This window comes from Zerene cesonia, chromosome 19 (assembly GCF_012273895.1).
Source record: "Zerene cesonia ecotype Mississippi chromosome 19, Zerene_cesonia_1.1, whole genome shotgun sequence".
Lineage (NCBI taxonomy): Eukaryota > Metazoa > Arthropoda > Insecta > Lepidoptera > Pieridae > Zerene > Zerene cesonia.
The window spans coordinates 2,404,367-2,426,225 of NC_052120.1; the positions used below are offsets into that span (position 1 = coordinate 2,404,367).

At 32.8% G+C, this 21,859-nt stretch overlaps 3 protein-coding genes across 3 annotated transcripts; 2 read left to right on the forward strand and 1 right to left on the reverse strand.

Moving 5' to 3' along the window:
* Positions 1-71: 71 nt before the first annotated feature.
* Positions 72-4,593, reverse strand: LOC119834465 (VWFA and cache domain-containing protein CG16868). Its single transcript, XM_038358831.1, has one exon. It carries the CDS (start codon positions 4,345-4,347, stop codon positions 790-792), a length of 3,558 nt encoding a protein of 1,185 aa, XP_038214759.1. The 5' UTR covers positions 4,348-4,593; the 3' UTR covers positions 72-789.
* Positions 4,594-7,209: 2,616 nt separating this feature from the next.
* Positions 7,210-14,258, forward strand: LOC119834660 (solute carrier family 22 member 2-like). Its single transcript, XM_038359087.1, has 7 exons — positions 7,210-7,608; positions 9,251-9,452; positions 10,647-10,747; positions 11,728-11,879; positions 12,193-12,819; positions 13,562-13,743; positions 13,977-14,258. Exons 1-7 carry the CDS (start codon positions 7,454-7,456, stop codon positions 14,196-14,198), a joined length of 1,641 nt encoding a protein of 546 aa, XP_038215015.1. The 5' UTR covers positions 7,210-7,453; the 3' UTR covers positions 14,199-14,258.
* Positions 14,259-17,665: 3,407 nt separating this feature from the next.
* LOC119834292 (organic cation transporter protein-like) lies at positions 17,666-21,681 on the forward strand. The gene is made up of 7 exons (XM_038358630.1): positions 17,666-17,799; positions 18,152-18,344; positions 19,404-19,504; positions 19,990-20,141; positions 20,230-20,856; positions 21,052-21,233; positions 21,469-21,681. The coding sequence occupies exons 1-7, from the start codon at positions 17,666-17,668 to the stop codon at positions 21,679-21,681; spliced, it is 1,602 nt and encodes a 533-aa protein (XP_038214558.1).
* The last annotated feature ends 178 nt before the right edge of the window (positions 21,682-21,859 follow it).

Below are 21,859 nucleotides of genomic sequence, written 5' to 3' on the forward strand. Positions count from 1 at the left end.
TGTTTGTAATGTATATATATTAAGGTTTTTATGATGTTTCAAGAGCAATAAAGAGTTAATAAATAAAATAAATAAATACTTAATAGTACTTAGGAGTAATACAATGAAGTAATAAGTAATATGATTTTAAGTACGACCACATTAATTACAGCGAAAACTACATCTATATATAGCACTTTAAAAATAATATAAAAAAATGTTTGTTCATTATCTCGGATTATAGGAAAACACCAGTCAATAAAAAGATTTAAAAATATATACTTATAAGTATTTATAATCTCTTTTTTTCGATAGTTCATAGCTGCCTTTAATGGATAAAGCCAAGCACGTTCTTATTTGTTATATACGCTAAGCAAATCACATCTATTATATTATAGTTTGTATGTATGTACATGAGCTAAAAATAAAATATAGTATGTAGAAGATGATTGTGTTGTAATATTACATCCATATTATAATAATTATATTAAACATGATTTGTTCTGAATTAGTCAATAATCTGCTATTAAAATAAATACAATCCATTAATCCATTAAATACATACTTTGGAAGTCATGTTGTAGTAAATTAATTATTTTAAACACGTAAACATAAAACAATTTACACAATCCATTTTATAGAGCACCACAAATTATTAGGAATAAGGAAAACAATTGTTATTGCAGGAAACCATTAATCAACAATACACAACATAGGTCTATGGCAAACTGCTATATCACAATGTAAATAAGCTTGCCGCAGTTGAACATATATTTACACAAGAGGTAGTTAAACTTATATTTATAATCTCTAGGACGCCTCCATGTGTCTGTGGACGGTGACAGGGGCGATAACACTATTTTTTCCACAAGGTAACACTGTCATTGTCAAATCCGTCGCCATAAGCCTAGGCTTAACTTTCGCTGGGGCGGGGAAGCTGACGTCAGATTTCGTATCGTCTGATAGGATCGTGGGATCGTTGACTGAGAACCCAGTGGCTTCTGAATCCTCATGAGGAGTCATAGTCGAATAACCGTGGTCAGAGCCTCCCGCTGCATGCGGCCGTCTATAACCCGTTATAACGCGATACGGCGATATCGGTGCCTCTATTTCCATAGCTGGTAACAACTTATCTTGACCAGATTGGTCTGGCATATCATCTGACTGCAGATGGCTCATCTGTACGTCAGCATCGTACCATGTTTCAGCTGGGCCGTCAACATATAAATTGTGACAACTAGCTGTAGAGTTGTTTTGTCGATAGCAGTATATCGCTACAGCAATTATAAGACTCACTGTTACGATGAAGCCAGCTATTGGACCTATCGCAGAGTAGCTGGCAAATGCATCTCTATTGATATGCCCGAATGTACCCTCACCGTATGGTGTTACGGCACCCAATACACCATTGAAACATGTCGACTGTGATGTACAAAAAGGGGTAATGAGTGGAGATCGGCCATCGGCGTCTATTTGACACCATTCACACCCCATCACCCCCAAACAAGCGGAATGCGACATGTAAGTTTCACACTGAAAGTCGAAACACGATTTAAGATTCTCAGCGACGTTATGGAAGTAATGTGACTTATGGTTATTGCCTTCAGGAATCATTCCACATAGAGGAATATTTTGGTTAAAATTTGAGGTATTTGAATTAGGACAGTCGTAAGATTCAGAGCTGCATTCGCATGGGCACTCGCATTCCGTTTGTTCCATTCGATTACAGTTCAAACAGAGTCTATCTACCATGCTGCAAGGGCAAAAAGCGCCGACATTGCATGACGCATTAATAAGACCAACAAAAGCATTAGTGCCAGGAATAGCTGCAATATAATAATGCACACAATGATCTCCCGATACAACATTGGAAAGTACAGAGGACAAAGATGTATTAAATTCATAATACCTCTGTATTGTTTTGTCATAGAAATTATTGCACAGTCTCTTTGTAACAAAGCCTTTATGATTCAGCATATCAATTGCTATCATTGATTCCTTATGGGTTATATGTTGCTGTTCTATAGGACCAGAGCTGTTTGGATCCATTAAACCTGGATGTGATACCAAATAACCCTTATTATTCATTATAAAACATTTAATATTTGACATGGCACATAAGGGAGAACTATCAATGAGTAGTTTATACAAAAAACCCATAGTGACATCCATAGCTACTACCATTGTGGGATAAATGGGGCTTCTAACTGAGTATGATATAGTTACGACATACCCCGCACCACCTACATCTAAATTAGGTGAGGTTAAAATTATCTTTCCCGGTGTTTCTACGGCATGTGTATACCAAGGACGTCTAACAGGTTCATAATCATATTCTAATACAGTTCCCGGAAACATAACAAGCACCCCACTCTCCGTAACTGCATACCTTCTGACAATATATTTAGACAGGCCACCATGTAAATGTTGGCGTTTATAAAAAGACAGAATAGAATTTAAGAATCCAACATCATGTTGTATTTCACTTTTCAAGCCCGGATTTGACAATAAACCATGTGCAACACTCTTGAGATAAGCTAAGTAATTTTGCATGTAAGTAATAGCTTCCTGGCCGTCACTCATATCATATAGATATGTGAATGGCGATTGAAAACTAGACGGACTTAAGTAAACAGTACCCTGATCTATAGTCGAAATTTGTTTAAAATGTCTACAAATCTTACCATTTTTTGGTGGAAACAAATCTATCCTGTGATACAAAATCTCTTTATTTGTTTTTGTGAAATATATATTTGACTTATTAAATAAACTAGGAGCTGATTCTTCAGTTACAATACACACAATATACAAATTTTTTACCCATTGCCAAGAATAGTTAATTTTAGTTGTAGAATTATGTTCACTAACAGTCAAGTTCCCAGTTTTGTTTAAAAGCATTTCTTTTGTCACATTGTTAATAAAGGTATATGATTCTACATTTTCCAAAGAAGTGAACTTGATTTTATCAGAAGCTGCCTCGGGTCTCGGAAAATAAGTATGCATGAGAACCTTACCAGAAAAATCCATGACAAATGCTCTTCTGTTCTTATTTGTACCTTTAAAGTAGATAACATCTTCAGCTAGGTCTGACCAGTACAGGTCTAGGCCAAGAATACCATTTGCTGTTGGACGCACCATTGACACAATAAAATCCCTTTCTGTTGCCTCCCATATTGGTGTTTCGACTTTTAAACAATGCTCATAATCATTTGGTAGCAAAGATATGAATGCAGATGCCACTTGACCAATCACACCACTATCATTTATGTGCATTTTCATCACAGAATGTTCATTTGAATGATTATGCCACTTGTCGAAATGTAAGATTCCTAATGAAAAATTTCTATCAGTGTGATTCTCATAGAGTAATCCAATTACAAATTTTGTTCTATCACTTGTTGACGGAGGAAATATTTTTAACCATACATCATTCTGTACAACTTTTGTATCAGTTAGGAAAATAATTAACTTGTTTTCTGGTAAGTGGGATTCATTCAATAGAGCTTTTAACTCACTCCCTATAACTTGTGGGGACAAACTTGTAGCAGAAAAATCTATTGTTGAAAGATATTCACGAAACAGTAGTTTGTTATTATCTGTAGCATTCCCAATGTTAGATGCTCCATCGCTGCTGCATGTGTCTTCAAATTTGATAAAACTTGTCATGTTTGTAATTTTCAAAGATATTAGATCGCTCGACTGCAGAGCATACACCGTCTCTTTTGCAATGTTTACAGCATGTTGGAGTGATTCAGCATTCATGTTATTATCAATAATAAATACAACAAGCTTTGATTCTGCATGAACTACCTTATGGTATAAGTATCTCAAATTTGAGTGTGGCATATTTGTACAATCTTTGTCTGTAGCATAATCCATATGTGAAAGGAAATATTGCCTCTTTATTTTCAAATCTTTAAATCGATCTAACATTTTTGACTGAGTATCATCGGAGACATAGTTTGTTTTTACAAATACAGATTTTCTTATTGAGTTGAATGGGCATGGGTGAGTAAATGACGGTGTAATATTGCTAGTGATAGCGTCATTCATTTCTAATAAAATATTCATGGCTGACGAAAGCTTGTATTCTAATTTTTCCACTATATTCGATAATATATTGCTATCAGACTCCGAGAAGCAGTTCATTTTATATGCCGTTCGAACTTCCAAATGTGAAGTATACTCACTGCCCAACTCTTTTATAACAATTTCTGTAAACTTACTGGCTAAGGTATGTGACAATTGGCGAATGCTTGGTTTATAGTCGCATTGACTACTATTTCTTTTACAATCATCGTTTTGGGCTACCGTTTGGTATATGAAGCCAAGCAAGAGCAATAAACATTTTAGATTCATTTTGTTCATATTATCTTTATTATCATACCTGATAACACTCTTCTCTACACTTAGAGGTTAGCAGAATGCACTTTATGTCTTCCATGTTTACGTATATGTTTACACCTTTTTAAAATTATATATCTACGAAAAACACATCTCATAGATTGATGCAATATCGGAAATAATGTTTATTTACTTTGAAATTGTCAATATTATCTAAAATAACACTTCTACGGTGTAAGTAAACTGATAAACAATTTTTTTTTTTGTTGAAAACGCCAAGTTGAGTCTCGAAAAATAACACAGATTAAAATCGTCAAGAATTAAGATGTCAACGGTCAATGTACAGATTATAAATAAAGATGTATCATGTATAACGCTTATTTTAAAATTCAAATAAGTTACGATAACACTGTATACTCAAATAATATATTTTATCCTTTATAAGGTTACATGCTTACTCTTTATTCAATCCTTATAGTTTTGGTGCTTAAATACCTAAGTTGCTAAATTCATCCGTGTCAGTTTTAGAGCGCTCTAGAGTCTGTAAATAGCATAAAATTATTTAACTTCATAATATTGGACAATGTATTTTTAAAAGGATATTATAAAAAAAATGAGCAATAAATACGGCAAGATTGTAATTGTATCCATTTCTAGACCCTAACGAGTTGATGCTAACTTAAACAACAATTATGTAAAAGTAGGTATACATTAATGAACGGCTCTAAATTCATTTGGGACTTTGAGCATAATTACAATATTTTATAATATTACTAAGTACATAGATTTTGATTTTATTGTTTATGATCAAGACTTAAGTAAATAAATAAGATTAACTGTTAAAATTTCTTGACGTAAGTATATATTTATTTTTTAATTCTTATTGTAAGTAACAATAAAGCTAAAGTCCAGCGTTGCCTCTTTTCCGGTAGAATTAAGCCTCTAGAAATTAAAGACATTTAACGGATTTTAAACTACATTTTTTCATTATATTATATAACCCGTTCCGAACACCATAGATTACGCTTACATTTTACACTTATTTGTCGAACTCTTTGCAGCGAGCGTCATCACGGGGAGATTAAAATGTTACATGGTCATAAAAATTCGTTGTTTGTGAACTAACTCCACCTATTTCTCTTCAGTTGGTATGTTGAGTATTTTTCTGGATGTTAGCTGAATGTATTGGTCGATAGTGTCTTCTAGTCTTTTGGTACGTTTGACATAGTTTTAAATTCTTGACAACAGGATCCCAGGTGGAAAGCTTAAAATTATCTTCTTTATTGAAATTTGGATGTTCTTTAATTTAAATAGCCTCACGCACAAGTAATAAAAAAAATTATCTATTCAAAATCAAATCGTATGAAGTTTTGGTTGTCAAGTGTTCACAAACCGCAGACTTTTAGTGGCGCCTATGCTTGATATCCGCAATGTGTTCCTTTAATTCCCGACATCAAGGAATTGTATCCTATTTTGTCTAATCAATCAATCAGGAGGACTGAAAAGGAATCGTAATACCTATGTTTAATCATCAATCGGTAAACTGCTCTTCCCTAAAAACGATTTATTACTAAAGAATTTTTTTTAAAAGCGATTTTTTTGTGAATATAATCCTGCATTGATAAAAGGTCTTTTTAAAAACCTTTAAGTCCCGTGTCCCCTAGTGGGGTATGGGGCAGATGTTAAACATCTGTTTCACTGATCGACTTACTTTATGGACAAGTAGGTGATCAGCTTTCTGTGTCCTGCCAGACGTTTTTTTGTACGTCCCACCGGGAATCGTACCCAGGACCCCTAGTTTCTAGGCACACGCGTTAACCACTTGACTTAACCTATAACATCGGTAAGAAGACGTAGGGCATAAGATCTTTTTAATGCCTATTTACATTAAATACATCTTATGAACATGAATAATAACATTGAAACAGAATCGATTGAATTGTTGGACTAGGGTCTAGGGCAATGTCCTAAAAATAACTAGGATTGACATTCGAATTCCAAGGGGCCCGGGAGTCCAGATGAGCTCAGCTCGACGGGGCTCAATGTAGGGTTTCGGTAAAAATTCAACATAACGGGCTTTCGTCTCCCGGGGAAAAGGCCTTGGGTATCTATGCAATTTCTCCACAAAAACAAAGCACAAGGAGTTTGACAGAAAACTGAAATAGGTATTAGGTATCCGGCTCCCTCACTCACCATACGAAACACAATCGCAAGCTATTATTTCACCCCGGTTTTCTGTGGGGGTGTGGTACTTCCCCGGTGCGAGCAGGCCCAATTCGTGACGAAGTAAGCTCGACTATCACAATGTAGGTAACAATTATTTTTATCGATATTACTAGCTGCACCCGGCAAACGCTGTTCTGCCTTACTCTTATCATTTAGGGGTATGAAAAATAGATGTTGGCCGATTCTCATAGATACCGGATAAGCACAAAAAAATTCATCAAAATCGGTCAAGCCGTTTCGGAGGAGTATGGCAACGAAAACGAGAATTTTATATATTAGATTTTCACTGGTTATTAATTGGTGATTTTGGGATTACGTTGGTAGCAGCTAAACAAAATATTTAAAATTTAAGTGAAATAATTTACACTAATGTAACAAAAACAAAAGGTTTGTATTGAATAGACTTCGAAACTCTTCAAACGGGATTTCGAAACGGGTTCAATAGAACCGATTTGAAAAATGTTTTCGTCATCAGAATCATTCATGAAAGACATAGGATGTATTTCCTATTATTTTATCCCGTGTCATCCAAAGCGGAGCTCGGAGGGTCGGCTAGTGTCATTATAACAACATGTTTATTTAATTTTAGACATTTCAATAAACTCAGAAACAAACAACCGTAGTAGTTGCGTGACGACGTCTTATCATAGTTTTTAGATTTACGGTTTATATTAATTGTTTTAACGTGACACCTTTTATTATGATCAAATAGTTAATGTAAATAAGAATTTCGAATAAGATGTTTAGGCATAATTATTTGTCTCCATTGAAATGATTGTCTCGATTAAACTTAACTAGTCTTCATCAGGACGCTATACGAAGCACGCGAAATGTAGAGCTAGGTACAAGAGAGATTATTTTGTAATTTATCGAAACTGAACTTTGGATCTAAACTATTGGGAACATGGAAAAGGAAAAAGGAAGCGATGTGTTATCGGACATATTAGAGAGATTTGGCAAATACCAAATAATTCAATATATTTTAGTGTGCCTGCCAATCATTTTTGTTTCTATGAATAGTGTTAATTACGTTTTCATTGCTGGGGATGTCGGTTACAGGTGAGTTAATTGAAGTGTTATGGGCTGGAGTAAGCACAATATATATTTCTTATACCTAAGGTTGAAATCTCGTAGCAGCTGATTTCTTTTATATTTCTTTATTTACGACAGTTGTCACTTCAATTTTTAAAATAATAACGTAATTAAATTCTTATTTCTTTCGCACATCTTTTATATGTTTCGATTGTTTAATAGTACCTAACGATGGAAGGTTTTCAGAGGCGGGGTCAAGATAACTAATGTGCTTTATGTACCTATATTATTATTATCATAGCCATGTCCATACTGCGAGCTTGAAGAGAATTAAGCTCGAAAAACAAGCAAAAGCTTTTATTCCTTTTAAATGTCATTCGCTCATTCATTTATTTATAACTTGCGGTACTCCCCGGCTTCAACATAGTACATTTATTTTCCATAAGAACCTTCATTGTGTCTTTACAAAAACATGAAAACAATTTTAGCCGAAATGGTCGAGCCGTTTTCGAGTTTTACGCTTGGAAACACATTTAGCAATTTATTTTTATTTATATAGATATGTGCAGTATCAATATATTTTATTGATTTCTGTAATGTATTTCCAATTTCTATTACGACATTTAATCAAGGGCAGCACAATACCCACTCTGATGAAATTATGTTGTTTACTCAATTACGAGCCCTTGTTTGATTTTGCTTTAAGATTTACAAAAACTGCTTGCATGTAAATATTGAGAACATAAAATTACAATATAACATAATGATGCTATAAAATATAATTTCAATATTAGATATTTAATAAATATAACTACAAATTTTACACAATCGGTTTCTCATAGATATGCATCAGAGAATCTAAAAGTCATGATCGCACAATAATTAGAGATTTCTATGTCATCATCATCAGCCCATATATTACGTTGACATTGATGAGACATAGGCCTCCTAGAGGGTTCAGGATTAATCCACCTGGCTGGCTAAGTGCGAGTTGGCAGATGTCATCATGTGATTTGACATGTCGTCGATCTTTTGATTCTCGGAAAAGCCGATTTCCACACGATGTTTTCCTTTACTTACCGTTTCGAGCAATGGTGATGTTATCCACATGCACACATAAATTGAAAAATCTTTTTTTTTCTTGCTCATTCGCCCGGTCTCGAATCTCCGACTTACCGATTTTAAGTCCGAGGTCCTCACCACCTACCACCCCAGCGTTTTTGGTGTAATTGCCAATAAAGGAATAAAAATAAAATTGGGACAATTTTACTTTTATAACCAAAGCTATTAACGTATTAATAATATACAAATTATATGTCTTACAAATAATATGACCTTCTGCGTAATTAACGTAATAATACACAGAAGTCTCATTGGGTTTGGCGTTATTGAAGAACGAGATAAAAAAATTGACTGTATCCCAATTGGGAACATATTTCATTTAAGTACATGCAAAATTATATTTTAATTTGAAAAACGTATCTTTCTGGGTCATTTGAATTGGTAATACATTTAAATACTAACGTAACGAAAGTAGTTCAGACTCAGACTTTATTTACTAACGTATAGAATTATAGGCGGACCGATTACGACGTTAATTATAAATAAATAATACAAGGTAAGCAACTTTGTCTTTTGCGTTAATATTTAAATCTTTATGTCCATACAGGTGCTTTATACCAGAATGCGAGTCCTCAAATCCATCATACTCAGTAGATTGGTGGCCGAATTCAGTTACCGATAGATGCAAGAAGCCGATGTTAAACAAATCTCTATTGGAAGACAATGTTTGTGCAAACAGCAGTTTTCTAACCGAGGTGGAAACATGCACGCATTGGGTTTATGAAAGTAACAATACAATTGTAGGTGAGGTATGTGTATAATGTACAAACTTACTATATAGGTAGTACTATTTCTAAAGCTTCGCTTCTCTTTATAAAGAGGGAGAGAGATCATCTCTAAATATGGATTACCTAAATATGGATTATTTTTTTACTGTCCCACATTCCTCACAATGTATTTATTAAAATTCTTAATGATTCGATTTTAACTTAGGTCTTTCTAAATTTATGTGACATTAAGCAGTTTCTATGGGAAAAAGGATTGTAGTAAAATCACAGAATAATAAGTAGAAGTAAAAAGTCCATATCGAAGTTTTTAATTAAGTTGCGAGAGGTAACATTTCCATCAATTCAATTTTAATTTATACTTAATAAGGTAGCAATTTGGAATCAATTCAATGGAATTTGACATTTGTATTGAAATGAAAAGTTGTTTTTGAAATATCTTCATTTTATGTGCACGTTCTGGCCATCTTTTCTAATACCTATTAAAAATGCGAGGCTGCGTTTTTTTGTTCATTCGTCTTTCATGTCACAACACACATATGATCTTGTGTCTGGAGACAGATACTGGCTTGAGACTGATATATGCTTTTTACCGCGGTGAAACATCTCATTCCCATTTGAATTTCTTTTGATACGTGGGCAAAGACGCGGGCAATAACCTAGTTTCCAATAAAGATGGCTCTGACCTATAACATTTCCTTGCCCCACTTTTACTCATATAATAAAGCCGCATTGAAATTTCTGAAGGTACCTACTCAGTAATGTGTTCAATAACATCCATTAGTTTCAATGATTTATGATCGTTTAAACCATAATAGTCTGTCATATTTAAACTAACCTATTTTTGTAACCTACATTTTTGGGTAATTTTATAAAATTAAAATTATAGCAAGACGGAATTAGCTTTGAATTATAATTTAGTGTGTTACTTATTATTAGCATTTAAATATGACGTACTAAAAAAAATATATAACGTGGTAGATAATTCAGAACAGAACTAGTAGAAAAAAGAACTTAATATAGAGCGTAGCTGGAAATTGATAAATGTCATTTTGACTAGGTTGGTTAAAGAGAAGTAATATTTAACGGTGGTATTGAGAAAAAATTATTAAATTATTTTAGTTTCATAAACTTACTTTTAAGCTTTATATAATGAAAGATAGATAATTATGATGTCCATGTACTTAGTTATTACATAATAGTGCTATATCATTTCAGTTCGATATGGCCTGTGAACCATGGAAAACGAATATTATCGGAATGATACGAAATATTGGCATGGCCACATCTATGCTCATAGTGGGATGGGTTGCAGATAAGTAAGTAAATTACCTATTGAGTATGTATAGTTTTTTAAGAGATATCCATTGACCGCCAAATAACAGCATCGTATTTCATAATAAACACTTTTTTTTACAAATAAACCAATTTATACCCAATCAAGGGCACTGGTCTCACGACGATTTACCATCATTTATCGTGCTAGGAACATTTTATTTTTTATATACGATACATTGATATAAAATATTTCTTTAGTTTTTCAATAAACGCTCATTACCTACTATCTATTTTTGGAAAACCCCGTTTGTATATACCTACGACCTCATTGAATATTTAAAATAAACAAGCAAATATCTTTTACTCATTTCGTTATCTCAGAGGATTACAAGATTTCAATGTATGTATTTGAATTAGATATTTCCAGCTTTGACAACATCATAACCAAGTACAAATATTAGGTAAGAAATACAAATAGTTCGTATTCAATTAGTGACTCAGAAGTTTCTAGTAAGTATTTTCGTGAATTTAATTTTTGTTTTTATAGTTTCATCTTTGTTTCGAAACATTAAATAAATGAACTCAAAGCGATTGCTTATGTTTGTAAATTAATAATTAATTAATAGACATTGACTAAATACATATCAAACTATGTCCAATCTAACGATGATATGCACTCTTAGCATTATGACTGGTTTATCCTAGATTTGACCAAATTAAAAAAAATGTCAATTCGGCGACTCGTCGCAATACAAAACGACCCTGTTTTTGGAAACGGCTAGCCGTGAAGCAATAACAGATATTTAATACGATAGCTGTATGGTACCTATGTATATCAATAATAATAAACTGTTCACTGCTTGTCCACATAAAGGAAACTAAGATAGAATAGAATAAATTTGATATATCATAATAACAGCTATAGCATTAGAATTCTCACTTTTGGATTTATCCTATTTTATTAGATTTTCAAAGATCATCGGAATGAAAGATGAAAAAATAATCAACTTTTTTTTTTTAGGATTGGCCGTAAACCTGCATTTATAGTGTGCGCAGTTGGCGTTTTATTAGGAAATTTCAAGACAATCACTACTTCATACAATATATACATAACTTTGGAGTTTCTGGAATCTCTCGTGTCAGGTGGAGCTTATACTTCTGGGATGGTTTTAAGTACGTATTATTTCTGAATATGTTATTATGCAGTATGCTAGAGATGATAAATGCTATGCCATATAAAAATATAAAAGTAACCAGCCGTGTACTTGAAAATGTTGTGTTTGATTCCTTTCTGAGACGAGTTATAGTACTGTACTATCCGTGGTCGAGTAAAATGTCGAGTCAAGTCTAGACTACATTAGTGCCATAATATTACCAAGTTGCATCCATTGTTTCAGATCTTGAAATAACTAACTAGTATATACATACCTGGATATGGCATACATGGAATTAAAGTATAATTTTGAAATAATGAATATTTTTTCAGTGATTGAAATTGGCGGGAAGAAGAACAGGATACTTGCTGGGGTTTTATTCGCATATGCAATTTACATGGGTGAAGCTTTGTTCGCGTGCATTGCTATGCTAGTACCCTATTGGAAACACTTACTTTACATTATGTGCTGTCCATCTATAGTATTTCTTTCATACATCTTCATTATCAAAGAGAGCCCCAGGTGGCAAATTTTGAATGAGAGGACTGAAAAAGCGAAGAATACTCTCAAAGTCATAGCCAAAATGAACAAAATAGACGTAAATTTAGCGGTTTTAGATAATTTAAGTGAAGACCAGTTAAAACGGACGTGTAGCGACGAATCAAAGAGCAAAAGGGAAGGTTACAAAGATGTATTCAAATCTAGAGAAATGATTAAACGGATATTGGTCGCATCTTTCTGTAGATTTACAGTTAGTTTCATATATTATGGTCTAATTGTGAATTCTGTTTGGTTGCCTGGAAACAAATATACAAACTTCATGTTAGCGGCTGTTATGTCGTTTCCAGGAGAACTGATTTCTATGTATTTTATGAATAAATATGGGAGGAAGGTGCCTTTATTTTTGGGGTACTTGATATGTGCCGCCGCTTGTATTATGAGTGGATATGTCTCTGATCGTAAGTATATTAGATTAGAATTTTTTTAATTGTTAATCGATAATTTTCAAGAAAAATAATGTTTATTTAAAAATACTGTTTATAAATTAAAATCAATAGATGACAACTTAATAATTGAAAAGAAAATTACTTATGCGAAAGTAGTTCTACTAGGTATCATGGGCTTTATGTAATATGATTAATTAATGTATGATTATGAAAAAAAAAATTGAACCAAGACTAAAAAGTTGCGAGGATATAAAAAATATTCTTTCCTATATGAGGAATTATTCAAAATATAATATGCTAATAATGATTATTACCTACAGTTAAGTTATCGTTGTTTACAAAAAACTACGTATCATTGTTTTGTAATAATTACATAACGTTTTTCAGTCTGCAAACAGCTTTTTATGAATAAATATTTGTATATTATTAAAATGAGATGAGTAAATTGTTGTGTTTATCAGTTTTCTTTAAATAGCAGACGGCGGTGAATATCATTTCACGCAACTCCTTGAGTCCTTGATTAAATTTAACTAAGTACTTTCTTGTTTTTGATTTTACGCTAGTATAATGAAAATAAAAGATTTTTTTAACCGCTTTAATCGCGTTCGTTATTCATTACGTTGTAGACTAGACATTACGTCGATTTACTCCGTCGTCCAAAATTACTCCATTGCCCCTAACCTATATTAATATCCGCTATCCTCATCTTATTTTCACGGTTTTCTTTAATTGTGTTGTATCAACATTTTCACAGATTACACAGAGATTAAAATTTCTCTTTTCCTGATCGGAAAGCTTGTGGTTGCCGCCTGTTACACTGGAATAGTTACTTACACAATGGAACTATTTCCAACCAGTGTGAGAGGCTCCCTACTCGGGTTCTGCACGTTGGCGTCTTGTGCTGGTACTACGTTAGCTCCATTATCATCTATATTGGTAAGTCTCATAATTGTGTTTACTTATGCTCTCGTTTAAGCCATTTTTATGATTTTTTTATTAGAGAAAATTACGTTTTTATTTCATTTTGGCATACACTAAATTGTGCTACGTAATTTGAAATTTGAAATTAAATTAATATTTAACGTAGTACACTATATATTTCTTAATCATTGAGTAGTTTCATTTAATAAAAACAAAATGAGAAACGACGATTTTAATTTGTGTTACAGACAAGAATATCACCAGCGCTAACTTCCGTATGCTTTGGTTTTTCGGCTGTGGTATCTAGTTTACTTTTAATTCTTACCCCGGAAACCAAGGATCTGCCTCTAATGGACACAATAGGACAAGTACAGGACTATGTTAAAGCTGCCAAAGAAAAAAGGGCCCTGAAAAAACAAAAGAATGACACAAATAATTCGTTTGAAGTCGAATATACAACGCGGTTTTGATAATTAACTTCGTCTTAGATATTTTATATTGAAATGTTTTATTAAAAACGTTCATAAGTTTGTGTTTCTTTTTTTTTATATAAACTAATTTGAATAATAATTCAATATTTGTGGTATGTTCCTTTGTATCATCTGTGAAATTGTGCGTTTTCCCGCCAATTTTACATGTCATTCGGTTCAAGATTCAAGAATGATGAAAAAATGTTTTTTTAAGACTTCGTATGAAGAATTTGAAATCAAGTCTTTCAAATTGTGAAAGTGATAATAACAAATAATTTGAATCTTAGTGTCTTGTATAATATGGTACCTCAGTAGGTAAATATTGCCTTTTCTATCTGTACTTTTATCCTACTATCCCACTTTCTACTAATATTATAAATGCGTAGCGAAAATTTGTAAGAATGTGTGTGTGTGTGTTTGTTGCTCTTTCACGCAAATACTACTGATCCGATTGCAATGAAATTTGGTACGTAGATAGCTGGACAACTGGAATAACACGTCATAGGCAACTTTTTATCCCGCCCTAGGGGATATAGACTTACGCAGGTGAAATAAAGAGATTGCACGTTTGAAGCGACTAGGCCGATTTCAATTATTTTTACACGCTTTTTATTAGCTTCACCTGTATGTTTGTTTGTTTGTAACCGACTTCTTTGGGCGCGATTTTGACCCACTTTAAACGGCCAGATTTCGTTCAAACTTTGTAGATTTATTGAGGACCGATGACAATACACTAATTTGATAAAATTATTCCATTTTTCAATTTGCAAAATATGATTTTTGTTAATTTATATTATATAAATTAACAAAAATTTTCATCTATAGTCGATAAGGTAAGAAATTAATTAAAATTTTCGTCGTTCGAGTCGTGCAATAGTTTAAAATTAAAAAAACAAGCTATTATAAATAATCCAAACTAAAAAGTAGAAAATAAATAATAGTTAAAAAAAACACGCTTTTTATAGAAAACCGAACTAAAAAATAGAAAATAAATTTAAATGAATTTAAATTAAGAATAAAGTGTTAAAAATTTCAATGAATATAAATTGATAATAGTGTGAGTAAAAAAAATAATTTTATTTTAAAAAAGCGTGGGGTGCTTCTTAAGATATTATCGAAATTACAATCACTCTACTCATATCTGTCAATAAAATATCTATAACTATTGACACCATGCACCCCACGCTTTTTTTTAAATAAAATAAATTTATTTTTTACTCACACTATTATTAATTTACATTCATTGAAATTTAAATTTTTATGTATCATGGACGTATAATTAAATTCAAATTCGCAATTAGTATGTAACTATCATTTATTGCATTATTACCATTTTAATTAACATCCTAAAGGTCAACAATCTTAATGCTATAGAAAGTACTTAATTTCAAATAGTGTTATTTTTCTTTTAAATACATCATACTAATATTATAAAGCTGAAGAGTTTGTTTGCTTGTTTGTGCGTTTGGTTCAACACGCTAATATCAGGAACTATTGGCACGATTTGAAGAAATCTTTCATTCTTAGATAGCCCATTTATTGAAGAAGGATATAGGCTATATAAGTACCACGGACGAAGCCGGGGCGGACTTCTACTGTGAAAAACGGATGAAATACATATTAAGTTACAACTACAACAATAAAAATTTAGAGGGAACACGAAGCTACTTCCTAGAGAAACGCAGTCCAACTCAGACTAAATTTTTAAAAAGCCATCCAATTTATGACCGGATCAACTGCCGCGTAACATTTTTTTTTGTTATTTGTTATAACAAATGGCAGTAGAAATACATAGTCATTATGTATTAAAACGGTGAAGGAAAACATAGTGAGGAAACCGGCATGTCCAAGACTCAAAAATTCGACGACATGTGACATCTCACACTTGGCCAGCGTGGTGGCCCTTAGCGTCTGAACCTTTATAGGAGGCCTGTGTCCCAGCAGTGCCAACATGTATGGGCTGCTGCTGCTGCTGCTGCTGCTGCTGATGATGATGATGATGATGATGATGATCCTGATGAGGATCCTGATGATGTATCACAAATTACGGCCTGGTGACAGATGAAAAGATAGGCAGACCGACGGACTGCGAAGTCTTACTAGACAATAGGATCCCGTTTTGCCCCTTGGGTAGGGAATTCTAAAAATCATGAGCTTTTTTGTTGTTTCATAAATGATGCTTAGAATGAAGTTAGAATTGTGATGACAATGGGATAAATTTTAATTATTTTTACATTTACTTATCTAGTATATATTTATCGATAAAAATATGACTGACACTTAATTTTCAAGTATCTAGTAGAATTAATTATAAACGACAATTATTAGTCCATTGTATTTTATTCTTACAAAAAATATCGAGGGCAGTAATTGATATGCTGTCAATATCGGACAAAGTTATTTATACAATTATAATAGAAGTATAACAATTATAAGTAATCGATTGCCAATCAAAGTTACTTAAAATAGTAAAGGAGAGAGGATTTTTTTAATTATACTATAAGGTTATTCATAATAGAGGTTGGATGTAAATATTTTATACGATATAACACCAAATTAAAAAACTGCAGTAGACTTTGTTAAATAATCATTATCATCAGCGGCCGATATATTATAATGATGTTCACACTACAAGAAAGCGGCCTCCTATGAGGGTACAAGCTATAATCCACCACGTTGGTCAAGTGGGGACTGGCGGATATCACATGTTGTTGAACTTTTGTTTATTCGACATGCTCGTAATTACTTTATCGTTTCGAACAGTGGCGATGTGATAGTACAGATAAATTGGAAAATCAGATTATTTAATTTTTTAGTTTTATAGCATTGAGATGCTTTATAAATGAGAAATTTTAAAAGAATAGAATTTTTTTTTTTCTATTCTACTCTTTCGGTTTCGGGTGACCCTTAGGCACATGAAACCGAAAGAGTAGAATAAATTCGATTACTGTGGCAGGATCACGGGTGGCCGAGAGGCTAGGCGTTGCTACGGTTAGGCAAGAAACGCAGGTTCGTATCCTGCCTCGTGATCAAATTTTTTCTATTCTTTCAAAATTTCTCAAATCAGATTATTTCTTGGAATTTCTTCGATCTGGAACTCCCGACTTTTCGATCAAGTCCGAGGTCCTCATTGAGTCGCTTTCTTCTTTACATAACTGCTTCCTTTCTTGGAAAAGTTAAGTTATGTTTTACATTTATTTCGTTAAGATATTTTAGATAAGTTGTAAAAAATGTGAAAAATAATTAAAGAGCCTAAAACGTTACCTACGTTTCAAATTTAACACACTTTCGCGACTTAACATTTAAATATTTAGACTTATTATGAAATATTATAATATATTTAGACTTATTATGAAACGTAATTGAAACTACGTCAGAAATTAATTATTTCATTGCAAACACGAAAACCTATTACCCATTATTATTCTGCAACGACGGGGACACACTTCTATAGTTTAGTTGTCAATATGGAGAGTGGTAGAGTGGTAGAAAAATTTGGTAGCTTCCACGTTCTTCATTTCTTTCTAACGTGTTTACCAGCTCTCTTTAATGCCATGAGCAATGTTAATTTTGTTTTGCTTACTAGTGATGTAAATTACCGGTTAGTAGATCAATCTTATTTATTCAAATGGTTTGGAATTATGAATTTCGTAACGTAATGTAAGTAATGGTAAGCTGTATTATATAAATGTGCGTAGATTTTTATTAAACTTTATGTAAGTTTTTATAAAATACTAGCGGTCTGCCTGGGCATCGACCGTGGTGCAGCCGAATTTCAGTCTTGTATTATTTTCATAGAATAAATTCATACAAAAAATAAAAGTCAATTATGATCTAAGAATCTACCTATCTATCTACTTTGCCCTAACAGTTTTTGTATCTACAAGGTCTACGAATGCTAGAGATTGTTATTGTAAGTAGATATTATTGTATTTTTATACATTATCTTCTAGCTGCCGTGTCCCAGAATGTGAAAGCAACAGACAAGAGTACATGCCCACATGGTGGCCCACAGCAGTCGATCGTTGTTCCAGACCCGTCTTAAATGGCACGATAAAGACCACATGCACTAATACTTCTTTTAGTGATGCCCTTGAGAAATGTGATGAATGGATCTACGAAACAAACAACACCGTAATAGCTGAGGTAAACTACGCTTTTAGTATTCCAGTCTTTTTAAAACTAGGCTTTTCGAAGTTTACAATTGTAACAAAATATAGATAAGTACCTAACGAAAGGGAAACCGAATTGTTTAAAGTGGAATTCACACGAAGATCAAATTATCAAACAATTACCTACTATATATACTGTTAACCATTTCACCGCTAGTAGATTCCACCTATATTGTACATAAAAATTTGAACAACTTGTTGTATGTACATTAACATAGCGTCGCGGAGTTTTTTGTGACTAATCATGAGTACTATTAATCTTCATATTATAAACTAGCGGGTCGCCCCGGCTTCACCCGTGGTACATATATAGCCTATAGCCTTCCTTAATAAATTGGCTATCTAACACTAAAATCATTTTTCAAATTGGACCAGTAGTTCCTGCGATTAGTGCGTTCAAACAAACAAACATTATGTGTCACGTTGTTTGTCCGCGATGGACTCTTAAGCTAGTAAACCGATTTTAATCAAATTTGCACATACATACACCATTTGCATATAAAAGATAGGATGGTTTATACTTTATACTATTTCAATTACGATAAATGACTGCCCGGGCGAACCGGGGCGTGCATATATAGAATATTATTTATATGTCGATGACGATTTTCGCAGCGCACGCGATATGATGACTCGTGTCGGCAAAATTGTACTACCTTGGGTTACATTCTTTTAATCATAGTTGATACAAAAGAAAAAATCTTACCTCTTTGAGTTTTCTTCCCTAGCTCCGGGTGTTTTTTAACCACTTGATTAAATTCTTTTTGTGTTCTATTTTACTATGGGGCAGATGATATGCATCTGTTTCACTAATCGATTTTCTTTATGGACAAGAAAGCCTTCTGTGTCCTGCCATCCCCCCACCCCTCCCATCACCCCTCGGTTCTACACTCACGCGTTAGCCACTGTATCCGGGAGGCGGTCAAATTTATTCAAGGTTTTATTCGTTATAATACATAAAATTTATATTCCAATGGTTCAGATCCCGGTTGGTAGTAATATTATTCTATTCTATAATGATGATTTTCTTCAGTTAGGCCTGGCTTGCCAACCTATAAAGGCAAATATGATAGGCACGATGCATAACATTGCGATGGCCACATCAATGCTCCTAGCTGGAAGGATAGCTGATTGGTAAATATATGTTTATTTTTAATAAAATTATTTTATAACCACAAACAAAGTATTATGTAATAGCTATTTATCTCTAAAAAGTGTTTAAATTTTTAGAAAGAATTTCCTTTTAAATTAAAGTTTATTGTCTTTCCATAAACAAGTACTCAAAAATGTATAATTTAATAATGTTATCCGTCATACTATGACATACATTTTAAAACCTGATTCAAGTCATGTTTAGCTAAACCTACTTATTTTATGTGTGGCAAAACCAAGTTTGAACTTGGGCATAAGTGCTGAACATTTGTTCCAATTACCTTAAAAGGTGTTCGAATTCTAAAATTTAAATTACAAAACATGTCAGCATCATGCATATTAATTATAAAATACCTAATCATACTGTGGTAAAACATAGTTATGTATTGACACTATTTTGAGACATTTCTTGTAATAAGGCTGCGTATACAATACATTGATTTATATGACTATTTATACGTTTTCAGGATTGGCCGCAAGCCAACTATGATTTTCTGTTCCGTTAGTACGTTTTTAGGGATTTTCAAAACATTAGCCCCATCGTACTATGTTTATATAGCATTCGAATTTTTAGAAGCAATCGGTGCGGGAGGAATCGTAACGGTTGGTTTAGTAATTAGTAAGTTATATCAAATATTATTTCGAACATTATTTGTACAATGTTCTTACTACATGAGTACGGACTGAATTTTTTTTTTCCTTTTTAGTGATCGAAACGTCCAACAAGAAATATCGCCTTCTCGGTGGCGTTTTATTTGGATATTTTATTTATACAGGCGAAGTTATTTTTGCGTGTTTAGCGATGGTTATTCCGTATTGGAAAAACCTATTGTACGCCGTTTACGCCCCGACCATTTTGTTCCTCTTATATATTCCTATTTCCAAAGAGACTCTACGATGGCTTATCATACACGAGAAAGTTGATGAAGCAAAGCGTTTAATAAAAACGATTGTTAAAATGAATAAAGTAGATATAGATCCAAACGACATAGATAAGATGGACTTAGAAACGATGAAAGTAGCTTGTGAAGTAGAAACAATTGAAACTAAAGAAGGATATACAGACGCGTTTAAGTCTCCTGAGTTAGTGAAGAGATTTTTGATTGGAACTTTTTGTAGATTTACGGTTGTGTTCATTTATTATGGGTTAACTGTTAACTCTGTTGGGTTACCGGGGAATAGGAATATGAATTTTCTATTGACGTCATTGATATCGTATCCCGGGGACTTCCTGTGTTTGATATTTATGAATAGATTTGGGAGGAAGTTTCCACTTATTTGCGGGTATGCGCTGTGTGGAGTTACGTGTGTTCTCTTTGCATTTGTACCGTCAGGTTTGTATGTTTGTGTGAATCTGATTATGCTTTGATCACTTTCTTATTTTTATAATATATTGAATAGTAATTAATGTAAATAGAAATGTAAACATATAAGATACGAAAACCATACAGTTAATGCCATGCAGTAGGTACATATTATAGAGGCAATAGTGATGAATAAATTTGCTCCTAATTGTTTTCTCTTTGCAGGTTTAAATTGGCTCAAAATAACATTATATTTAATATCGAAATTGGTAGTAGCGGCGTGCTACACTGGTGTTGTAACGTATATTATAGAACTATTTCCCACTAGTGTGAGGGGTTCTTTATTTGGGTTGTGTATTCTTTTTGCATCTTTGGGAACCACTCTTGCTCCACTTACGCCTAGTTTAGTGAGTATTAATTTTTCCTAGATATACGAAAAATTATTAATTTATCAAAAATTCACCCTATTTATTGTATATAATACAATTACAGTACTAATAGATTGAGGTAATAAAACCAAATTAACAACTATTATTTTATAGGTAAAATGTTTCCTTGTTTGGTTTAATTTTTTCCCCAACAATTCCTTGTTTTTAATTTTCCTATTCTCATAGATGTCCTAATTATAGTTCTCGATTTCAGTCGACCATCATGATGTCCATATGCTTTGGATGTTCCGCAATTACTTCATCCATACTTCTTTTCTTTGTTCCTGAAACGAATAACAGACAATTAGTGGATACAGTTGAACAACTAGAAGACATGATGAGAGCTAATAAGGAAAGAAGTGTGAAGTATAGGAATGGACATGAAAACTGTGGTTTCGACCATGACGAAGAATCTCGCGCTCATTAATTAATTTATTTTTTTTCGATTAAAGGAGTTTATTTATTTCCTTAAAATGTTTGAATTTTTGTTATAATTATTTTGTAATTAATATGTCTTTTACATTACTAATTCAACACATGTTTCGGACAATGAAATACAAAACAGGATATGAGAGTAATATTAAGAGATTTAAATTATTTTGTAA

What these genes read in the sequence shown, in the direction of transcription:
- LOC119834660 (XM_038359087.1), top strand. Translation starts at nt 7,454, where the DNA reads ATGGAAAAGGAAAAAGGAAGCGATGTGTTATCGGACATATTAGAGAGA. An exon ending in GAGTGGATATGTCTCTGATC is followed by an intron (nt 12,820 to 13,561) that starts GTAAGTATATTA and finishes ACATTTTCACAG; the next exon opens with ATTACACAGAGATTAAAATT. An exon ending in CTCCATTATCATCTATATTG is followed by an intron (nt 13,744 to 13,976) that starts GTAAGTCTCATA and finishes TTTGTGTTACAG; the next exon opens with ACAAGAATATCACCAGCGCT.
- LOC119834292 (XM_038358630.1), top strand. Translation starts at nt 17,666, where the DNA reads ATGGAGAGTGGTAGAGTGGTAGAAAAATTTGGTAGCTTCCACGTTCTT. An exon ending in ACTAGTGATGTAAATTACCG is followed by an intron (nt 17,800 to 18,151) that starts GTTAGTAGATCA and finishes ATTATCTTCTAG; the next exon opens with CTGCCGTGTCCCAGAATGTG. An exon ending in CTCCACTTACGCCTAGTTTA is followed by an intron (nt 21,234 to 21,468) that starts GTGAGTATTAAT and finishes TCTCGATTTCAG; the next exon opens with TCGACCATCATGATGTCCAT.
- LOC119834465 (XM_038358831.1), bottom strand. Translation starts at nt 4,347, where the DNA reads ATGAACAAAATGAATCTAAAATGTTTATTGCTCTTGCTTGGCTTCATA.